The 25,154-nt window shown below is 33.9% G+C and overlaps 1 protein-coding gene across 2 annotated transcripts in view; it reads right to left on the reverse strand.

Moving 5' to 3' along the window:
* The window catches only part of LOC145284916 (uncharacterized), a 106,439-nt gene that overhangs the window by 41,328 nt on the left and 39,957 nt on the right, over positions 1-25,154 (reverse strand). For both annotated transcript variants that reach the window (XM_080134010.1, XM_080134011.1), the window contains exons 8-13: positions 22,623-22,665; positions 21,761-21,869; positions 20,775-20,893; positions 17,308-17,527; positions 14,149-14,343; positions 8,247-8,547 (exon numbers count right to left, since the gene is read on the reverse strand). In XM_080134010.1, the coding sequence (XP_079990136.1) occupies positions 8,247-8,547; positions 14,149-14,343; positions 17,308-17,527; positions 20,775-20,893; positions 21,761-21,869; positions 22,623-22,665 (987 nt within the window). The remainder of the gene's footprint in view (positions 1-8,246; positions 8,548-14,148; positions 14,344-17,307; positions 17,528-20,774; positions 20,894-21,760; positions 21,870-22,622; positions 22,666-25,154) is intronic.

A 25,154-nucleotide genomic window follows, 5' to 3' on the forward strand; every position in this document is an offset into this window, starting at 1 on the left:
GAGCTACAGTGGTCAGGTTCGAACATGAAACATGAAAGAGGGGAAGAAGGTAAAAAGTTACGGGAAAACGCTTTTGCCCACACGGCCATGAGTGCTTACGACATCATAATGTCACAAAATAAGCGTTTTATACATAGTTTTAGTTTAATGCATGACTTGCAAAAAAAGACACGCGAAATACCCCCCCCCCTTTCATGCGCGGTGAATCAAACTTTTTATAAGGGCACTTTTATATTTTTCTGGGCATTCGCTGTGGTAATTAAGGATTATTGCGTTATTGTTGGTAGGTTTTTTGTATGTTGAAGTTGTGTATGCAGTAGGATTGCTTGAATCTACTAATACGTCGAGAAATGGTATTTTGTTATTTATGTTTGGTTCGTAGGTGAATTTGAGGACAAATATTTTACAAAGAGCTAACAAAGAGTTAAATTTCTAGGATATCCAAAAGCTACACAAAGTACTTCAACCACAACCTGAAAATAGAAACGACCCTGACTTGTTTGAAAAGAACGCAACTGTCTTTGCGGAATTAATACAGTGCTTAGATGACCGAAGTCTATCACTGGTAATAAGAGAAGCCCTGGACAATGGCTGCAAAGCATTGAACATATTGAGAGAGCATTATTTATCGAAAGGAAAACCCAAAATTATTTCTTTATATACTGAACTGACCTCTCTAAAACGAATGGAAGCTGAAACTATTGCTGATTATATTATAAGAGCCGAAACGACTGCAAATTCTTTAAAAATGTCTGGTGAAGTTATAAGTGACTGTCTGTTAATTTCCATGGTCCTTAAGGGATTACCGAGTGATTTCAAGCCATTTACCACCGTGATAACCCAGAAAGAAAAACCCATGAGATTTAGCCAATTCAAGGTAGCACTCAGAAGTTACGAGGAAACTGAAAAAATGATCACAGAAAAAAACGAATTTAAAAATACACACATAAAAACACCAAAATTAAATTATACCCATACCAGGAATAAAAACCGCAACTTTGCCAAAAACAATTTTTCTCCTAAGAAAAGTACAAAAATTATTTGCTATAATTGTGGACGACCTAATCACAAGAGTTTCCAATGTAGATACAAGACTCAAAATGGCGAGTCCATTAAAAATGTGGAGAGTTCTGTTAGTGAACATACATTTTTATTTTCGTGTACGTTTAACGCTTCAACAAACAATAATAATTTTCTTGTCGAGTGTGGGGCCACGGCACATGTGATTACAAAGGAATCTGATTTTATCAATTTTGATCCCAACTTTAAGCCACAAAATCATTTTGTAGAACTAGTTGACGGGAGTCGAGTAAATGATATCGTTTTGAAAAGAGGCGATGCTAAAATCTCGCTAAGGAACAATAAAGGTGAACTATGTTTCTGTATTCTAGAAAACGCTCTTCTAATCCCAAAATTTAAACAAAACATATTTTCTGTACAAGCTGCCACTAAACAAGGTGCAAATATAAATTTTAGCCCCAATAAATCAAAACTGGTGTACTCGAATGGAACTGTATTCGACATTAAAGAAAATGGAAGACTATATTATTTAAATCACATAGTCCCATCGAAAACCGCCTGCCATGATCTACAGACATGGCATAAAATTCTTGGACATTACAATATTCCTGATATCAAAAAGTTGCCGACTGTAGTTGATGGAATGAAAATACAAACATAAAAAAACTTCAACTACGACATCTGTACGCAAGGGAAAATGACAAACTATCAAAGCAAGATATCAGACAAGGCCAAAAAAATTCTATCAATGGTGCATTGTGACTTGAACGGCCCCGTGGAACCGATGACCAGAGAACATTATAGATATGTGTTGAATTTCGTAGATGACCATTCAGGTTTAATAATGGTTTACTTTTTAAAGAACAAATTTGATACCCTGCTAGCAACTAAAAAATATTTAGCCAACATGGCTCCCTATGGTGAAGTAAAGTGTATTCGCTCTGACAACGGTATGGAATTCACCAATAAAGACTTTGAACTTTTACTAATTAACCATCATATCAAGCATGAAAAATCAGCTCCTAGATCGCCACACTAAAACGGGACGTGCGTGGCAGACATTTTTTCAAATGGCAAGATGCCTACTCATTGAACCAAAACTCTCAGAAAACCTCTGGACGTATGTACTTATGGCGGCAACCTATATACGCAACAGGTGCTTTAACAAAACACTATCTAAAACTCCATATGAATCTTTCTGTGGTAAAAAAACAAATTTAAGCAGAATGTATATATTTGGTTCAACTTGCTTCGCATACATAAATAAAAAGAGTAAATTGAATATTAAAGCCAACAGAGGTATATTTCTTGGATACAATAAAAACAGTCCAGCCAATTTAGTATTTTTTCCAGAGAAAAATAAAATAAAAAGAATCCGATGTGTAAAATTCACAGACACGTTTAATTTTAAAGACGAAAACCCGTCATATGAAGAGGATGAAATTATATTTCCTCAAATTATTAAAACAAACAAAGACAATAAAAATGACGGAGACAAGAGTATCCATGATGATGATGATGATGATAAAGTCGAAAGATATCCCAAAAGAAATAGAAGGCGACCCGATTTTTTTGTGGTCGACAATACAAAAGATTATCAAATCGACTATTGCTATTCCATGGAAAATGTGCCAAAAAGCTTCAACGAAGCAATTAATTCAGAAAATTGTGATGAATGGAAAATTGCCATGAAAAAAGAAATAGATGCTTTAACTGAAAATGATACCTATACGGTAGTGCCTCTCCCAAAAGATAAACATGTTATTTCTACAAGATGGGTCTTTACAAAAAAGACTACAGCATCAGACGTAGAACAGTACAAAGCTAGATTTGTTGCTAAAGGATACTTTCAGATTTACGGTATAGAATACTTTTCTACGTTTTCACCGACCACAAACCTAACAACAATCAGAATTTTACTGCAAATCGCATCGCAATATGATCTAAACATCCATCAAATGGACATAAAAAATGCTTATTTGAATGCCCCAATAGACTGTGAAATTTATATTACCCCTCCAGAGGGATTTATAATGAAAAATAAAAACAGCGTGTGGCGACTTAACAAGTCATTATATGGTCTAAAGCAGAGTGCTCAGTGTTGGAATACAGTATTTCATGATTATATTATTAAACAACAATTTAGACAATGCGCTGCAGACCCCTGTTTATATACCCAGCACAAAGACGATAAACTACTGATTTTGATTTTGTGGGTTGATGATATTTTAATCGCATCAAATTGTGACATAATGTTAACTGATGTTAAGAACAAATTAAGTAAAAGATTCAAAATGACTGATCTTGCCAAAATATCCTTGTTTTTGGGGATAGAATTTACTCAAAGCAAAGGACTTGTTACGATGAATCGATTGAGATACATTGACAAAATACAATTAAAATTTGGAATGGGAGAGTGCAAGAAACGCTCTACACTGGTCAAAAATGATATTAATAAAAATATACACACAGAATCTGAAATAATAAATGATAAATTATACTGGGAAATTATAGGTAGTCTTGTATATTTAATGACTGCGACCAGACCCGACATATGCTATCCAGTAACAAAACTGTCACAAAAATTATCACGACTGACAATGAAGGATTTAAACAGAGCTAAACAAGTCCTTCGTTGTTTAAAAGGAACTAAAGAACAGAAGTTAGTATTTAGAAAATCAAAAAATCCACTAAAATTAGAAGGATTTTCGGATTCAGATTGGGGAAACGACAAAGATCAAAAAGTACATCTGGATATTGTTTCAGACTCTCAGAAAATGGGCCTATTATTTCATGGAAATCTAAAAAGCAACAGATTGTATCTCTCTCTACGTGTGAAACAGAATTTATCGCGATTACACACACGACCCACGAAGCACTTTACCTTAAAAATATCCTAAAGACTATTTTAGAGCCAGAATTAACTAAAAGCCCCGTAGTAATTAATTGTGATAATCAAGCCAGTATAGTCTTAGCACAGAACACGATATTCAACCAAAGATCTAATCATATAGATATAAAATATGATTTCATAAAAAACAAGGTGAAAAAGGAATCCATTATTTTGAATTACATATCATCAGAACAAAATATCACTGATGTATTCACGAAACCCGCAACAAGAATAAAATTAAAGCGTTTTTCTTCAAAACTTGTTGGGGGATTCGACGGAATAATTTTTTTTTTCTTCACGGGCCTGTATGTATATAAATTTCTATATATTAAAAAAAAAAAAAAAAAATAGTCCTGGGCAAAGACGTTAAACTGCATCCATTTTGTTTGTATTAACACTTTAATCTACTAATGCATAACTAATACTTTTACTGAAATAAAAAATAAAGAAAAAGAAAAAAATGATGATGCCCTATCCGTTGCCATGTTACTTTTTCATCTCTCTATCAGTAAGTCTGCCTTTCATATCTCTGGCTTTCTTTTTTTCACTCTTTTTTACCCCCCCCCCTGTCTTGTCGGATGTTGCTCTCTTTGGGATCTTCATAGTGTTTCTTGTTGGCCTTCCTGTTGCTCATTATACCCATTGTTCTCTGGATTTCCCCGAATCAACCTAATATCAAGAAAATGTCTTGGTACACCGCCCACCTCAAGTAACCGTACCTTTTGTCCATTTTGTTGTACAGCAGGCTCCAGGTGGTTTAATCCACATCTCCTCAATAGATTTTGGCTCGTCAGATTTTTCTGCAAAAACTCAAACTCTAGGGTGTTGCCATTGGTACTTAAAGATCACCCTATGGGATACTGCTTCCTCAAGCTGCTCAGATTAAGGTGTCATACTGAACCAAAACACTGCTTCTGTAAATAATATTCTTTCTTTCTTGGTAATAACTTTTATAACTTTTTAGGTTTCTTTTTTGTTTCCCTGTCGGTAAGTCTGATTTTCATATCTTTGGCTTTCTTTTGTTTTCCACTCTATTACAATTTTTTTATTTTAATTTTTTATATTATTCAATTCTAAGTGAATATCTTTTTCATTGCTCTCTTACACATGTTTCACTATAATAATGAAAAATATAGTCCATCACACAGCTCTTCAGAGACAAGCAGGTATTATCCAAAATTGCTACAAAGATCAAAGAGATAAAATAAAAAGACGAAGATACATAAGATGGTTTGAACGAAAATTCAAAAATTTTAACCACTTACTTAAGGATAATATTCAAAGACTCCTATCCCAAAAAAGTAAAGACATCTAATTCAACGAGGGAAAGCACTCAGGCTGCCATTTTGGATATTCATGGTTTCAAATTTAGAATCAGACAAACTTTCACAAAAAATTGGAAGAGCACATTTATAAAATATTTATAATAATTTCTTAGCAAAAAAACATGCATGTTAGTTAACTCAGTAATTAGATAAACAAAATTTTCCATAATAACCATTCAATCAAACAATTCAGTCTCTTGGGCAGATATTGTGAATTGATAACCAAAAATAGATTTAAAATTGCAGTTTATAATATATGTTTCTTTGATTTAGTGATTATCTTTTATTTTAACCTAAACAGCAATCTATAAGATTATTAATTACTGCTTTAGAAAAAAATCAAAATAATAGTCTAAGGGAGATAATTTTGAGTAGAAAATTAAAATTATCTCCACTGAATTTATCCCTTTTCTTTGATAAATTTCAATAGTATTTAATTGCAAAAAGGAAGAATAAAAAAAAGTAATAATATCCTGAAATTCAAACTCATGATCTGCTTAATCATATATCACTTTCCCCCTTTTCAGCTGTAAGAAATAGATTGTTGTTTTTAAGTGTTTCTAGATTTATTCATCTATGCTACTAATGAGTTCCACCTTGAAATTTTCTTCATTAAATAATGTTCATTCAGATTAATGTGTTAAACTTTGATGTTGTATTAATATATTCAGACCTCTTATAATTTATTGCTAGACATTATACATCATTCTAACTTTACAAGATATAAACATTTTTGGTGCAACTACACTATAATAGCAATATTCGGAAAACAAAAGAATTGATTAAAAAAATAATAGTATCTACTGACTTTTTATGTCAATATCAACTAAAAAACGACAATATCTACTTAATTGGCATTTCAGAAGTATTACTGCATTATTTAAAAAACATGAGTTTTTAATCTTTATCATAAAAACCTCTCCTGTGAAATGTTTGGCTAAAAAAAGCCAAACATTTCGTTTTTGCTAATTTTTGTCAAAAAATGTTTTCTTTAATAATTTTTTCCTACCTAATCGTTTTTCATAATTTTTGGATATATACATTATTGTTACATAACAATTAAGTAGAGACGATTGGTTTGCTTTGAAATTCAATATTAAGAATTTCAAATTTCGGTAATATAGTGTAGATGCACCCCTTTTTTTTTCTAGTTTTTTTTATATAGCCACCACCATCTAAATTGATGAGTTATCCAGTTTTGTGATTTGAAGGATCAGTAATATTTATTAGATCCCTAAGATACATATAGTTTCAATGAAGTGAAGTAGTATTATGTTTAATTGGAATGTATTAGATCTGAGTACCTTCTGATAAAGCTACTTGTGCATCGGAAAAACTCCTAAATGTTAATTTTTCTATATTAACAGTTTATTCCATATTTCTATATTAACAGCTTATTCCATTCAATTATTATTCAAATCCCATATTAATTAATAATTTAATGAGATCATTTTATCATTGGAATGTTTTAAAATTTCAAGTGTCCCTTTGATACTATACCTTACAATTAGTATCTCCAAACGGAAAGTTGGACTCCATTATCAATCTTATTTTAATATCTGTACAACATGGGATGTTGCAAAGAAACAACATGTTAAATGCTTTGTAGAACACATCCCTCATACTTTACATGACATATATTTTCTAATTATAGTTCTAATGTACGAGCTGACAACATGCATCACTCAGAATAATCTAATTAAACCACTCTGCTGTCTAAATAATGGAAGCAATTGATAGTATTATTTTCCAGTGCTAGATACCCAAGGGGAAAAAGTCAACCATTTTTAATCCAACCCTGTAATGAATATGCATAAGTTCCAAACCCTTAGTATGATTTGTTCTATTTTTCTAAGTTTCTACATAAGCAAATTAATTTTAATTTTAACTAATTTCAATAGTGTTTAGCTCGATTAAAAATAGCACATACCTATTTCAGCAAGGGCAGTTTTGTAGAAATTCCTGCATTTTATTTACCAAGTTGTCCTTAAAAATAATTATATATGATTCTAAGATGCAAAAGTTGCATTTTATTCTTTTGTTGAATATATACTTATTAACTACCCAATATTGCCCACTTTAATACTGTGACGCATTTAGCTAATGATGTGGAAGTTTATCAAGGTTTTGGAGTTATCCTAGTTTTGAATGAGCATATGTGGTTTCTATACCCTTGAAAATTCCACTAGTGAACCCAACATAAGCTTGTATATTATTCGCTGTAACAATGTTACATTTATATACTATATTACAGATCAAACAATTTCGCCTCAACAGGCATTATATACACACACACAAACACATATTATGCCCAGCATAATCATGCTGACACAACAGTTCTTGTTAGATAACCAAAGTTAAGCCAATGTTGAGTCTGGTCAGTACTAGATAGGTAACCATTTTAGAATACTAGGCACTGTATGTAGGAGAATATCAACACCTGCTTTCAAGAGCTGCAAAAACCTAACATAGTCATCTCCCCTAACAGAGATATACATGCGATTGGGGACTGCTTGTGAATTTGATATTTCTGTGGAACTTCTTCCTTTGGAGGAAGCCGGTTCAACCCACCTAGCATGAGTGCCACTTCAGAATGGTACACACACGCACACATATTACTAATTTTCTGATCTACTATTTATAATTACATTGGCTAAAATCTTGAAATCATTGGCTGAATATGAGAATAGAAGCCAGAATACAAATTATCAATCATACTCTAAAAGTTCTGAAACCTGATAGATTTTACTCAATTCTTATTAACTTTACAGAAAAATATACTTCATTTTTATAAAGTATGACTCTCCCAATTTTTTATTTAAAATATCCTCATCAAAATAATATTCAATAAATTATAATGCATGACTAGCAATTTCTTATTTACTCAATTCTTATTAACTTTACAGAAAAATATACTTAATTTCTATCAAGTATGATTCTTCTAAGTTTGTATTTAAATGATCCTCATGAAATTGATATTTAAGAAATTTCAGGTGATTTAAACTTACCTTTATAATCTGCTGGAGGTGTCTGGGTAATTTCTTGAGAAGCAGGCAAAGACGATGGTTTCGATGAAGTTGTTAGTGTAGAAGAGATCAAATTACAATCAGAAGGTGAAAGTGGTGTTTGAATTGATGCAGATGAAAACTGGAGGGATGATGTTACAACTTTTGGCACTTGATTATCAGCATGGCTGAGCGGTTGAGCAACTTGTACATTTGCAGAATTATCAACTGATATGGATGGTTTCGTCATCATCTGATTTGCAGACTCATCTTTATTTTGTTGATTGCAGTTTGCTAGAGAAGGCTAAAACAAAAAGATCAAAGACACCAAAATGATAGAAACACATTGTCACAGTTATAAAGAGGAATATTTTATATTTCAGACTTTTACCATTTTAGCTAACCACATAGTTGGAATGGTTATTCTCTGCATACATTGTAGACACTGTTTGTGGTTGTTATTGTTGATAATGTGTGTTGGAAAAGTAAGATAGAAAGGAAAACAATCTATTAACATATTTAATTCAAACATTCATGAAAAACATTTGTCTACCTGAAACCACTATCAATAATTTCCCCCACTCTTTATCTGTATATAAACCTAAAAGTAGATTTGTAGCAGCCGCTACAAACAGGCAGAAGCTACTTCTCACAACTTTGAGATTTGAAATCCATTCCCTCCTGGCTTGTCCAATCACAAGCCAGCTCTCAGCCACATGACAGAGTATATAAAAGGCGAAATCTGAGACCATTAATCCTTTTTCTCGCTGGTCTTCCCAATAGCAAACATCGCTAGGGGGCTTTGGCCCCCAGGCTGAACGTGAGTACTACAAGCTAGCTATGGCTCTTTTCAAACTCCCATTTGTTTCCACATGCGATACTCAAACGAACATTCTTTATCACGCTAAAGAACATACATCAATACAACTCACACTCACGCACGACAACACGCCAACGCATTGAAGACTTTGCCCTTTCTTTCTCTTTTAACCAGCTTCTTTTGCCCCAGCGACTACTAGCTATAAACATGTGCACGCACAAACACTGAACTATTCTCTTCTTCAATCAGCCGGCATGATATTAAATCTATCTTTCTTCTATCAAAGCTACTAACAAAAATGACAAAGTTTGTTTATTAATATAGAATGAAACATTCATCTCGTCTCATTTCTATAGATTCCATGAACAAAGCTTCTTTCTTAGAACTGCACACCTGTGGAACTCTCTAACTCTCTTCTGTTTCCCTGCTTTCAAGCTGACTACAATATGGTGGTCTTCAAGTCCAACGTAAACAAATTCTTTGATGAGCCATTGCTGTAAGTAATCCAATTTATTAAATTTCCACTACTAAGATATTGTCCCATTGACTACCGTATACTCATTAACCCTTAGCCTTGAGTCTTGATAAGTGGTGACTCCTTTGTAAAAAAAAAAATTAGAAACAAACATTAAAAGATGTTTAAGAGACATGTAATCCATCAAGAGCACACAAGGAAATTTTTTTTTTTTTTTTTTACACGGTGGTCACCACTTATCAAGGCCCGGAAGCCACTCAGGGATAAGGGTTATTGCAAGTACATTACGTTAGTGTGGAGATTTGATGAAGTGTTTACTTAAGGGGGCGGTTCATTAGGAATTTGTTAACGTTGGACTTGAAGACATCCAAGTTGTAGTCAGGTGGGAAGCAGGCAGACGGAATAGAATTGTAGGATGGATGACAAGAGGCTTCATTAATAATGTTATATATTATGTCTCGTTTTTATCTATTTGTGTATTTAACTGTCTACTTTTAACAGGCCATGACTCGTCTGTTTCTGTGTGCATGCGTGTCAGAACATAGAATACACGAACAAGCCACGCGTGCGTGGTCCCCCTCTTGTGCTACATGTGAGATGATGCCATAAAAAATAGTAAAGAAATGATGAATGTGAGAAGTATGAAGGGCCAACGTTGCTTTCACATTTTCGCCAAGTTTCAGAAAAATCCAATAGATAGGACAAAAGTTATGGGGTAAAAAGTGTCATTTTTTGCAATTTTGGGGCATTTGTGACCTCTTTTGAGCTTCTGGGAATGCCGAATCCCAGTGAAAATGAACAAACGAAGCATTTTCATGTCTTAAGACATGTATATTTGAATTCAGCACCATGGAAAACTACTATATAAACATAAATATCAAGTTCTTGAGTAATATGAAAAAAGAGCTCCAAAAAGACGTTTTTAACTCTAAAAGTCTCAGAGGGATGCGAACCAGAATTTTGCCAGAGTCACCCATACTGAATTTATATTAAGAACAATGGCCTCCACATTTTGGCCAAGTTTCAGAAAAATCTAATGGTTGGATCAACCGCTATGGAGCAAAAAGTGTCATTTTTGGCTATTTTGGAGCATTTTTGATCTCTTTTGAGCCCCTGGGGATGCCGAATCCCATTGTAAATGGATAACGGTGCAATTTCAAGCCTTAACACATGTATATTTGAGTTGACCACCATGAAAAACCACTATATAGTCAGACATATCAAGTTTTTGTTAAGAAATATGAAAAAAGTGCCACAAAAAGAGGCGTTTTTAGCACTGAAAGTCCCGGGGACAAGAACCAGAATTTTGCCAGGGTCACCCATACTAGATTTATATTAAGAACAATGGGCTCCACATTTTGGCCAAGTTTTAAAAAAATCTAATGGAAGGATCAAAAGTTATGGGCCAAAATGTGTTACTTTTTGCTATTTTGGGGCATTTTTGACCTCTTTTGAGACCCTGTAGGCACAACAGGATTATTGTAAAAAATTTTTTTACTGTGCACATCTATTTAATAAAATACAATTTGTGGCAAAATTTCAGGAAAAACTAATGGACGGTTATCTGGCAATAGTCAGGACTAACGGACGCACAGAAGCATGGAAGCACGGATGCGACTGAAAACATAGGTTCCTCTCCGATATATCGGGGGGACCAACATGACAACATACCTGTTTCTCCTCTTGTGGGATTCACCAACGTCTTGAAGGAGCTGGAGTCTTTTATAACAAGCTGCATGCAAGACAGACACAAGACGCTGTATGTTTTTATATATATATTCTTTATTTACTCCCAGGCATTTTTTTCACAGCAGAACTAGAGTGAATGACGATCTTTGGCTTATGGTTTCTCTGCACCCATTTGGAAACCATCGCTCCCTTACAGGGAGCTCGTTAAACCCATCTTGTCTCTTTGGCATCTCAAGGCCCAACTCACTAAAATTAACTCGGCTTATTCAAACATGAATCCCTGACACGTCAGATCTGGTCCTTGTTTGCATACCTTCCAGTGCAACTTGATCAGTCACAGAATTTGATTCATGTTACAGCATGACCCTTTGACCCCTCTGCACCTGCATACGCTCAACTTATTGTTTCCGATAATTCAATCTTTGTTATTTACTCGGCAGATAAACAATTAGAAAGAGATAGATAGATAGATAGATAACTGAATAATTGCTTTACACCCCGTGTTTACCTAACATCATGACTTGTATGAAAAGATTATTGGGAAGAGTTCCTGTGTAGAGACATTGATGAAAGACAAACCTGTTGAAAGATGGATGTGTGTTGAAGTTAGTACCAGAAGCGTAAGTCCATATATTGATGGGGATACAAAATTAGAGAGTCCTATAGGAGGATGTGAGTTCATGTGTGTACCGCATTGAAGTCCATGTGCGGAGGCTGTCAAGTTGGCTTGTTTGTCTTCTCGTTGACCCACAGCTAAAGGCCTGAGTGAAGTTATGCCCTCAACAGAAGAGTGTGTTGTCAGCAAGAGCCAGGAGGAAAGAGAGGGAATTGCCGTTGGTTTAACCTTTCATAAACTTACAAATCACCTGAGTGATGGTCTCTGATTGGGCAAGCCAGAAAGGAAATTAACTGCTACAACCAATCAGCAATGTTATAAAGCAAACATATTCAAAATTTTAAGCTGCAAGTATATACTGCTCTTGCTACTAGAAAATAACTCAGAAATGAGTTCAAAATAAAGAGTACAATTGTTTCTATTACAATAAGAAAACTGTGATATGGAAAGAACAAAGATTAAGAGGCCACAAATAGCATGCACCTGCTGCAAAGAAACAGTAGCTGCACATGAGAGTAAACCTGGAATCGTTTGATTTTGAGGCAAGTCAAATGGTTAGTGACCTACATAGAAATGTTTGTGTTCCATTTCATCTGATGAATTCATCAGACTAACTGCGTAGTGTAGCTCACTTGCCAGAAGTATATTTTTATAGTATATAAATATTTCCAAATTCGATGTTAATTTGTAAGTGAAACAAACTCTATTTAATAAAGAAATTGTTTTGCCTTTGATAAATTTTAGAGTGCGCGTAAAATACAGACTCCAAAATGGAACCAAAAATCAAAAATGCAGAATTTTAAGATTGTGACATAGAGCAATTGGTTTACTCCCCCACCCCTGAAAACACCCAAGGAAGATAGGGATCAGGACCAAATATTGCACTGATACAGGAATAGCAACAGAGACAGTACAGAATAGTAAACTAGAATGAGAAACTGTTGGGGACGTAGCCCTACTGCCTGGAATAATTAACTATTCTATGAAGTCACTTCTGGGCAACGAGGACTGGTTGAATCAAGTCAGTCAGAGACAGACACACGGAGAGTATGGTCATCACCAACTAGTCCAATAGTTGTGCAAATATATTGCTCAATTTACCTTTTTCATACTTTTTTCATTAATACATATTTATTTAACTGTTACTGTGTTCTCCCTCATCAATTATTCAAATACTAACATCGCAACAGAAACTAAGGAATTAAGAGCTGTAGAAGTTTTATTAGAATTGTAAAAACGTTTTCGCTAGATCAGCAAAAGGAACCAAATTTTAGAAAGGTTTATAAAAATGACATAAGCCTAAAAATAGCATAAGCAAAACAGTAGAAACAATGTCAATAGTACTCAACATAGGATACATGTGAATTGTCACAAGATGTAGCAGTTTAAAAATGTCAATAATTAGGCAACATGTGGTAACTGCATGTAATCTCAAAGGCCAAACTGTGATCAGCTGACTGATTCGTTATATAAACATGACAGCTTTTGCCAAGTTAGAAATCTTTCTTTGTGAGTTTGGAGAAAGGTCAGACAGCAAGCGGTGTTAGTAAGCCACTGTGTCGAAAGGCAATTAACATCAGGAGAGAGAGAAGTTGAAAGTTACAACTCAGTCATCAGCTTTAAACGTTCCCCCAAGTGTTTTATACGTTTTACAACACACACACAACACAAGAAAATCTTTGTCTGTCGAGTTCTGAACGCTTTGTTTGTGTCTTTTGCTTTGGTAATATGTTAAATGATCCCATTCCTCTATAACTTCTGTTTTATGCCAAAATTTCTTACATAAACATATTGAATTCACTCATTGTTGTCTGGTTTTTGAAAAATAACTGCTTCTTGTTATTGTCATCTTCTAATCTTTAATTCTATCACTGACGCCCATAGCCAAACCTACACTCCAGTGGACTGCATGTTGATGGACGGACATCAAATCTGCTTTCTGGATCAAAATAACACGTGGCAGAGAGCAGAGCCAACCCAACTGAATGGTCAAATATACTGCGGACACTCAGGGAGTGTATGGCAGCTACTCTTGAATTGACACCTCGATCCGAGAGGAAGACGAGGATTGAGGGGCATAAGGTACATGATAGGTTAAACCACATGAAACACTGACGTTAACACAGGTATTCATGTGGAGAAATATTAACCATTTCTTTCATAAAATAAAATTGGTCACAGTATTTTATCAAGCTTTACATGCTTAAATGAACAAAAAGTCACTGATGATAAAAAGTTTTAAATTAATGAAAATTCGACTGAACTGAAAAAAAAGAATATGAAAAAATTATTCAAAGCTATTTACCTGATTAAACATTATATTTGGCATTACAGGTGGCTGCAGAGCTGGTATTGTGAAATTAGGTTTTTCAGTAGACCTTGCAACAGGTGTGGGGAATGTTACTACTGGTTCAACAATACTTGTCTTCATTGTGGGCATTCTTATACGCTCAGCAGGAGCAACCAAGTTACTAAAGTTTAGAGATGGTGGTAGAGAAATCTGTTTTTAGAAAAAGAATGAAAAATCATTTAGAAAAATTATAATATAAACAAGAAGCATTATAGAAGTATTTGTGCTCATACATACATGCATAAACAACCAAATACAACAATGATGAAAACAACTTTTAAAATCTATACCCCTATCCACTTCTGGTCCTGGATATGACCTTAAACTATATCCAGTGGTGAGGCCCCAGTTTGCAGGCTTTGGGGAGTGTGGAGCCACCCTTTAATTGCCATTGCTCCCAGGTCCACTCTGACCTGGAGTGGTAGTACCTGTTAGGGTCCCAACTATGGGTTAAATAGAAACCGACTTGAAAACAACAAATATATTCTATTAAAAAAAATTTCTTCAAAATCTTTGGATTCGGCATTAAATAACCTGAAAAGGGTTGATATGCCAAAAAACAAAAACAACCAACCAACCAATCCACTTCACTTAGCATGTTTCTTCTCTCATCATGTTGATTTCACTTTAGAGTAGGTTCATCTTTCACCTTTTAAAAAAAATATCAACTTGCTTTGGTAAGGGAAAGTTGCGGATTAATATAATAAATACTGATACCAAAAATTAGATCTCTTTGGGTTTTTTTGCAACATTTGCCATCTAGAGCTTAGCAATTTCAATATTTAAACCGATTACTTTGTTCATGGAATTTTCATTTAGTTTTAGACACTGACAGAAAGTAAGGAAAATTATTGAGTTAATTGTAGCTAGATGAGTATTTTTGTGAATGTTTGGCAAGAGGGGGGAGGGCATCGATTGAAGTTCAGTTGAGCATCTGCCATGAAAATAACGATAGAGCAGTAATAGACTCACAATGCCACTTCTGTGAGAAAGAGGAAGTGGAGGTGGGGGCAGAAGGCTTTCGCCCACTAGATTTTGAAGATGATTTTGTACCCTGTCAAAACATGGAAAGTTACTCTTAACAACTCCTGCATAGATATGACAAAAGTACTTCATTTTAGGATGATTAAATATAGATTGGATTAATAGTCATTGTTTGAACATTATTCACATTGTCATTTATTGTTTAACTATTTTCAATAATGATAATCTATATATTAATATGATAGCATGTGTGTTATTTTCTGTGTCACGCTTACATCCGGGTCGTTTAATTGTTATGTATTTCCATTTCTTGTAATTTTACCAAGGATTCTGCATAATTTTGGTTTCAGTTTTGATTATAGCTGATGGCACTCAAGTCATCTATTTTTTTATAAATAATTTTACCAAGAATTCCTCATAAGTTTTCGTTTTGGTTTTGATTATAGCTAGTGGTATTCCAATAATCTATTTTTTAAAAATAATTTTATCAAGAATTCTTCATAAGTCTTGGTTTCAGTTTTGATTTTAGCTGATGGCATCTTAGTAATCTATTTTCTTTTATAAATAATTTTATCAAGAATTCTTTATAAGTACTGGTTTCGATTATAGCTGAAGGAACTAAAGTTATATATATATATATATATATATATATATATATATATATATATATATATATATGTTTGGTGGGATTTGGTTTCGATTCAAGCTAATGCACCCAAGTCATATAGATATATTTTTTATTTTTGAAATTGCAACTTTATAATATATAAAAATCGATAGAACATTAACTCTATAATAATATATAAAAAATCTGCAAGAATAAAAATATCATATTTAAACATATTTTACAACCTGGCTACGCTGAGCGTCCCTGCTAGCTTGGATAAATACTTTTGCAGTTTTAACAAAAGAGCTACAAAAATATCAGAGTGTTCTCTATATTTCCACATTGATCAAAGCTGATTGCTTTCGGACATTTCCGGCGATCGCCACCGGAAAAATACCGCCAGATTTAGTGTTGCTTTTATTATATGAAAAAGCTTAATCCACATGCGGCGAGCGTCAAATGTTGAATATTTATCTTCCCGAAGTCGAGCAAATTAAATAGACAGGCGAGCTCCCTTGTTAACTCGGAGATATTATGATTTATATGTGATATAAAAAGTTTTAAGAAGTTGCAAGCCGACCGACCGCTTCTCTGAAAAAAGCCTTTCTTGGACATACACAAAAAGCGAACATACATACACACATTTTCGCTTTTATATATATAGATGAATCGGTCCCCAGCGGAATTTCCACAGGTCCCGCTAGTTATATTTATAACATGAGGGTAGTTCCAAAGGTAAAACCTCATATTTTTTAACTCATTCTTAAGTTTTTAATTTTTAAAGTTGAAGAGCTATGAAGACATGAGTGATACCATTAAAACTAGTGACCTTTTGTGCTCCAGAATTTATTTTTCTACATAGTCACCACCATTCTCAATGTACCTTTGCCAGAAATTCAATGCCGCATCTCTGCTTTTAACACACGTCCATGACAGGGGTCGCTTTCTTAGAGTCTCATACCATTAATATCTACAACAGGGAGATGAAACTTTCAGTTATGAATGCATAAGTTCAGTTATCATAACAATGCAATCTGCTCTGATTCATTCGAATGGAATATAAAAATGGAAGACATTACTTTTGGAATGCCCTTCATACTTTTTCTGGCTGTGTTCGCCATCGTTTCATGGGTGCATGGGTCATTTATGTACTGTGATGTTTTATCCATATGTAAATATGATTATTGTAGATTATTTGTATATACAGTCCTTTGATGAGCTATTGTATTAGACATCTATTTTTCAAATTAATCAATTATTCTTCCTTTTGATTTATTAGATGCATCTAAAGTAAAATGCATTTATTCAAGCTGCATATTTCAAACTTAAGCATGACAAACAAACTGACAAACCAATGGAAAAAACTTCTAATGAAACCAAATGAATTGGGGTGGGGCATGGATGGTTGATTAGTAAAGAGAAAAAGAATCAGGCAACAGTGTTTCATTATGAGATAATTCACAGTGAAATATGATTATTATTTTATATTATATTAAATTCACAGTGCAATGCTTGATGCAAACCTTAGTATTAAATGTAGAGTTCCTTCGGTTGTCGGCATAATTACATGCTGGTTGCTTGAATACATTATCAGGACAAAGTGACTGATCATTAGTTTTCTCAGAAGTTTTTGAAATTGAAGAATTTCCTCTGTACGTTTCACTTGGATTTCCATGTTGTGATGGAACATTCATTTTGGATTCAAAATTTGAAGAAATCTTTAAAGACTCATAATTATTGATCCTATGAAAACAAAGAATATTTTCAATTTAGCTTTTAAACTCAAATAAATAATGAGAGCAACATTATTAAATTTTCAAAAGATATGAAACAAAAAGACAAGTGTAGTATATGAATGAGATGCATTTTACAATTGATTTTCAAAAATGATTTCACTTTGATAACTTTCCGTACTATTCTTTTAAAATATAATAATGTATTTTCGCTATGGTGAACAGACATCCAAGTAGTCACCAAAAGGCAGATTTGTGCAAGTCATAGAAATCTGTCTCCAACTGGATAGTCAGTCATTTTAAAAAGGTCATTACAATTTAAAAAAAAAAAATTTTTTTATTCAATTTTCACCCCAAACAACGCAAGTGCCACTTTGAAGTAGGGGGCTACTATCGAGGATATAAGTTGCGGGGGCATTATGAAGGGAGATGAGTAGAAAGATGTTTGTTCACATTACACTTGAACTTCTGCATATCAGTACAGTTGGAAAAGCAGAATCCCGGAACGGAGTTCCAAAGACTTGCAGTTCTGGGGAAGAAACTATTGAAGTAAAAGGTTTTCTTACACCTAGGGATTTCTACTGTAAAGGGGTGGGACTTAGTTACTTGTTGGGTTTGTCGGGGGTAGTCACGTCGAGGAGGTTCGTCAGAGCATTCACCATTAAAGTATTTGTAGAACAAGCAGAGGGATGCAACATTTCGTCGATGGGACAGAGACTGAAGCCTAGATGTCAGTTCAGGACCTATCAGGTTGGCGACTCTCTTTTGAACCCTGTCCAGGAATGAGAGACAAGCACCAGCCCAAATGTGACAACAGTACTCCATACGTGGGCGAATGGTGGCCTTATAGAAGTACAGGATACTTTCAAGCATAAATAATTTTCTGGCACGGTAGAGAGAGCTTAGTCTTAGCAGCATTGAATGTGACCATCCATTTTTGTCGCCATTCCACTACAGATTGGAGATCATCCTCTAGTATTTCTGTCATTTCCTTAGATATGTGTTTATTTGTTTTCCCCTCATACTTATTATAAAGAGTGGTGTCATCGGCAAATATACCCATCTCCGAAACAATTTTATCAGGGAGGTCATTTATGAATATCAGAAATAATAAAGGTCCAAGGATAGACCCCTGCGGTACTCTCGCATTTATATCATATTTAGATGTATGACCGTCGAGGACAAGTTGGATTTTGCTCTTACTTAAGAAGGATTTAATTACATTATGTATTCTTCCAGTGATACCATATGATCTAATTTTCCTTAGAAGACCATCGTGCCATACCCTGTAAAAAGCCTTAGATATATCAAGGGCAACCGCTCTACCCCCCCTCCCCCGTTTTGTCCAGTGAACGGTATATACATTCAGAGACTACAGTTAAGACATCTGCTGTTGAACGCGCTTGCCTGAATCCATATTGTTTGTCGGTCAGGAGTTTAGCAGCTGTTAGGTGTTGGACTAGGGCTTCATTAACTAAGGACTGAAATATTTTGGCAAAAAGTGGGAGGAGGCTAATGGGGTGATTATTTAATGGGTCAGTTCTTTCACCAGAATTCTTGAAGGCTGGTACCACAGAAGCGGTTTTCCAGTAGTCGGGAAAGTAAGATTCATTAAGGCATTTATTGTAAAGTTTGGAGAGAACTGGAGCAACCTCAGCAGAGCATTTTTTTATTAGCACAACCGAGATGAGATCAGGTCCACATGCTTTTGAGGTGTCAAGGTTTTTATAATACCATGTACCTGAGAAGAGGTGATTTTCAAATCATCTAGTGTGGCGTCTGTCAGCAAAGGAAAGTCAGGGAGGGAGTGGTGTGCCGGGTTCAGTGTGAAGTTTGAGGCAAACCAACTGGCAAGCAGATTAGGTTCATGATTGTTTGATAGTAGGGGAATCGCTGACTACCCATTATTTACTACACTGTTGTAGATTTTCCAAAAATCATGGGTTCCTAATTTCTGTGCTTCGATGCGTTTTCTGTCTTAGCTGTCGCTATTACTCTCTTACAATTATTTCTAGCTTCTATATACTTCTGTCTGTTTGAACTGGACTTATGTTGGTTGAATCTGCAGAACGCATGCTGCCTTTGAGCAATGGCAGCTGCATAAGCAGAAGTAAACCATTGGGGAGAGTGGGGCTTGCTATAGAATTTCTGTGTGGGAACGTGTGCCTCAATCGCAGTTTTGAACCATTCAGTGGTCTCATTTGCACCCTGTTCAGCTGGAAGAGAAAAGATATTTTGCCATGGGGCATCTATGATGAGTTCCCTGATGGCTTCCCAATCAGCCTTTTTGTAATGCCTCATTGTTTTGAGTAGTGGGTCTTCAGTTTTAGGGCGAGAACTTCAAGCAAGGTATATTTCTTATGCATATAGAGGACTATGTAAGGAGATGAGTGAGATATTGGTTTACATTACATTTAAATTTTTGCATGTCAGTACAGTCAGGGAAGCAAGAAGGGAATTTCAAAATCTAGCCGTTCGAAGGTAGAAACTATTTGAGTAGAAGACATTTTATCATCTACGGGACGTCAACAGGGAAAGGTTGAGATTTTATTGCTAAACGGGTTTGTCAGAGACATGCTTGTCAAGAGAGTGCAAGTGCAATGAACTTATCAAAGCACATTCCTTTAAAATACTTGTAAAACAGGAACAGGGGTGCAACATTGCAGCAACAAATCAGGGGTTAGAGCTTGGTTGATATTGTGAACCTATTAGATTTGAAATTCTTTTTTTGACCCTGTCTAAGAAGAATAGACTAGTAAGAGATGCATCAGCCCAGATATGGCAAGAATACTTCATGCATGGGTGAATGGTGGCTTTGTAGAAATACAGGATACTCTCAGGTGTGCGTAATTTTCTAGCACAGAAGAAGGCACCCACCTTCTTTTCAGTAGCTTTTATAATGTCCTGAATATATTTGTTTTAATACATGCTGCTTGTAAATGTTAAATCAAGGAATTTAAAGGAAGTTTGGTCTATTACATTATCACAATGTATTCTTACATTGTTTGATTTTGTGAAAATTGGGCATGTCTAAGAGTGTATTTTTTCAATTTGTGACAGTACAGTCACATTAAGTTAAGGCCACTTTGCACTGAGTTTCATTTTTAATTTCAAATCGAAATGTGATATTATTGATTAGAATAAGAATATAGAGTATAAGTATGAAGCCATACAAAATAAAGGAAATAAAAAAAAAAGTCATGGATATTTTCCTAAATTCTTTAAATATTTAAGAGAAAGTAGCTTTTGTTACAAACACTTTATTTTGGTTTTGCTCCTCTGTTTTTTCAGGAACTGATGGTTCTTCTGGTTCCAAACAAATATCTGGTTGAATATTTTCTTTATTTACATCCATTTCTTTCAGCGAAGAATCAACCTGATCAAAAATGATAAAAGATGGTTTAATCATTATAAATCTTCGACATAGTAAAAAACAGATTTTCATATATTTTGTGCATTTTAGGGGGTGGAGACAGGCTGTTACATCATTTCTGTTTTCTTAATGTTTATCTTCAAATCAAAATGCTTTGGCTGAGATTTGGTTAGATATACCTCCCCTCTCATGGGAAGTATAATGTATCACAAGTCACAATCAATTAAAATACATGAACATTCATAACATATCTTGCTGGTTGTTCATTCCTTACTGTGATTTTTTCAACCGAGGACATTGCTTAATAAAAAAGGTTATTCATACCCAGAAAATAAAAACTAAACAAATGGTTTATTCGCTTTATTGTTGTTCCAAACCAGTGTAGTATGCAGGGTGGGGAGATAGGATGATGCTAATTAATTGTTGATCTAATCAAGATATCTCAAAATTCAAGTTCACACGTGTGTACTTCCAAACAAACAGAAAACTTCTCTTCCCCTCACTTTGAGTCATGTGACATCACATCCAATTCTAGCACACAAGAGGTTGAGCTGACATCTGAGTACAGTAAGCTGACCCTGACCGAACCCTAATTCCTATCATCCTCAATTAAGAAAATTACACTTGAGCAATATTAAACAAGAAAGCCGGCAGACTTCTTATCCTCTGTGCATCATCATTATTATAACCAATAGAGGCTGTGTTTTGTCAGTGATTTGCACTGATTAACACTGTACAGGCCTGCATTAGGTCCAATCTGAATCAATATAACTGTCTTGTAATTCCTTTATGTTTGAGTTAGCACAATAGATAAGAAGATTGAGAAGAATGTGTGGGTGTTGGAGTAAGGGCTATCATTCTTTTACTTACTGTAACAGTCATACTGGCTTCTTGTTTTTCAATATTCTTCTGCTGGATCTGAGTTTCTAACAGAGAAATCTGTTCCTGCTTCTTGATGCTGTCTAATTTGAGTTGAGATCTGCATTAGCTAAGGATAGCAATAACACTGTTATTCACCAACAGAATAAAAACATTACTACAAGCATTTAGAATAAAACAAAGAGAAAATTTTGACATAAAAAACTATTCTTCAAACAGGTTTTGAAATAAATAGTAAAATATCCCAATTTATCTCACCATTGTGAAAAAAATCCATTAGAATTTTGTAGACTTATTTGTAGAGACTACCACCACCACCAACACCACCACCACTACCAGCATCATTAGCAGTAGTAGTAGTAGTAGCACCATCACATACTTATCATGAGTATAGGATGTTTTGGTAGCCTCTTTCAAAGTATCTATCCAGAGTGTTCATTTCACAGATAGGTTTTCATCCAAGTTACAGCTTTCAGATCAACGCTTATGTGGGCGTTACAATCTCGGTACATCAGTATGACTCACATGTCCAAACCAACAGCATCTGCATGATCATAAAGTGCTGGTATTTTTCATGTTTGATAGAGATATCATTGGGACTTATCCAGTGAATCAAAGTATTTTCATTTCAATTTTTTTCGTTACAATTTCTTCTCAATCCAATATTATCTCATATGTTTTTTTTTGTTTTTTTAATTATAAATAAAATGAAAATATTACACCCCCACCTTAATTTTTAACAAATAATCAAATGATTTTATGAACAAATAAAATGGCAAAATATTTTCTGCCTCTGATAAGGTAAAATATGGATGCAATATTGCGAGTTGAAAAATGTACGAAACAAGGATACAAAGCCACAATGAACTTCTGTAATTCTTTTACTTGACTGGAATCTGAGAAAAAATGAAAAAAAAATTGTTTTACAAGGTAGTTCATTTTTATCATGTTTATTTAAAACATCAAATTACTAACAGTATTGAGCACTATTGTATTTTTCTATATTACATATTATATTCTATATGTTATAGAATTGTATAATGATTTTTCATGTATCTGCATGCTTCTCAACACTACATGACTTACACATTTTTATTCACTATTAATTGAAAATATATATCGAAATCAAAAATGTAATCTCATAAAATTCTAAAAACATTTTTTTCTAAATTTTATTGAAAAAAGAATTTAATTGTTAAATTAAATTCATCAGAATGCATTTTCTAATGATCAATGATTGGATTAATTCTTAGCTTGGAAAATCCTAACTGGATTCATGCTGTCATTCTTTTTTGCTTGGAACAATATTTTTCTATTCCAAGAATGAATTTACACTATTATAAATAGAGATTATAACAGAATTATTTTCACAAAAGTAGTTCTAATTTTATAACAATTTGGGTCAATTAATAATTGAATAATTATTAATTGAATTTGATTTTCAAAATTCTGGTTCTTATACAGTTTATTTATTTATTTTTTTTTTACAAGGTGGTCACCACTTATCACGGTCCGGAAGCCACTCGCGGATAAGGGTTATTGCGTGTACAGTACGTTAGTGTTGAAATTTGATACAGTGTCTTACTTAAGGGTGGGGGGGTTCATCAGGAATTTGTTTATGTTGGACTTGAAGACATCCAAGTTGTAGTCAGGTGGGAAACAGGCAAACGGAACAAAGTTCCATAGGCGTGCACTTCTAAGAAAGAAGCTTTGTTCATGGAATCTCTGTTTTGATTTAGGCACAGATAAAGAGTGGGGAAAAGTTTTGACAGTTTAATTAAGACATTTAAAAATGAAAATATTGAAAAAAGTTATATTGTACGTACCCGTTATGGAAGTAAGTTCTTCGAAAAAATTCACTTAATTTGATCAAGTAGTTTATTTTTTACAATGGAAAATCAAATTTTAATGAGATCAAGCTATCGTTGCCATTTGCCTGTTTATGGACAGGAGGAGGGGTGCCTTTAAACGAAAAATTGATTAACAAAAGATAAAATGAAAAAAAGGGAAACCTAAAATATTTATCTAGGTATTTTTTGTTGCCCATGTTTCAAAATAATCTCGCCAAATTTTGACAAACTTAAAGTGGTGATTGGAATTATTTCCCCTGGCACTCCCTTCTTATAAGTGAAAAAAAGATGGCCACTAACCGATCGATCTCATTAAAATTTGATTTTCCTCTGTAACAAAAACTGCTTGATCAAATTAATTGATTTTGTTTGTTTGAAAACTTTATTCGATAACGAGTACGCACAATATAATGTTTTTTTTTTCAATATTTTCATTTTTTAATGTCTTGATTAAACTTTACAAGTACGTAAATTCTTAAATAGAATTTTGAAAATCAAATTCAATTATTAATATTTAAAAAAGATGAAAATTTGTTATAAAATAAATATGGTATAGCTTAAAACAAGAACAAAGTGGTACAGTTAAAAAAATTAGTTTTAAAAATAAAATTCCAACCAGAAGATGTAAAAACTTTAAATGATTTATTGTTAAAAGAGTAATTTATTTGTTATCAGTTTTCGTTTTATAAAAACAGGACTTTATACATTGAATGCATAAACAATTCAAATGACTCCTTTCATTTCGGATGCTATTCACACAATGTTTTGGAAAATGTAACTCTCAACCATCTTCAGGTGTGTTGTCCAACTTGGGAATCCTTATGTTGGACCTGGGAATTTTATGTCAGACTTGGAAATCATTAGAGAATTTCAAACCTTTTATTTTATCCCCAAAAATGCAAAATGCAAGTGGACTGTTTGAAAGTTATTGAATGCATTCAAGCTTCTCTATCCATTTGTCCATTTGTCATATGTAAGTTTCAAATAGAATTTTAGTGTTAAATACAGATTCTGTGAATGCATATTTCATGCTTTTGAAATGTGTCCAAGCATATCTATTAGAGGCTCCAGCTGTCAGTTGGCCTGTCATGCTTATGTTTTGGTTTGCCAGGTTTATGTTTTAGCTTGTCATGTTTATGTTTTGGTCTGTCATGCTTTGAGAAGTCCTAATGGAAACTACTGTATAGTCCAGACTTCATTTACAAAATGGCAATAGAGCAGTCTTGCTGATAGGACAACTTGGTGCATGTCCACAATTCAACCTAAATAAAAAAAAAACAAAAATACAGAAAAAAAATTTTTATGATATACGAATCCGTCATGGAACAAAAATGTCATATTCCAAAAATTATGTAAATTGATTAAGTATTTTTTTTAAAAATAATAAAGAAAATATTTTTTAAACGATTTCAAGTGATTAATGTGAAATCATTAGCATTACAAAGCTGATCTCACAAGTTTAAATCATTGTGGAGTTATCTGCCCTTATTTTCTTTCAAGATGGTGACATGAGACAGTCCCTTTTTTTTACTCCT

Source organism: Euprymna scolopes, chromosome 9 (genome assembly GCF_053919585.1).
Source record: "Euprymna scolopes isolate OS-2025 chromosome 9, ASM5391958v1, whole genome shotgun sequence".
In the NCBI taxonomy this organism is placed as follows: Eukaryota; Metazoa; Mollusca; class Cephalopoda; order Sepiida; family Sepiolidae; genus Euprymna; species Euprymna scolopes.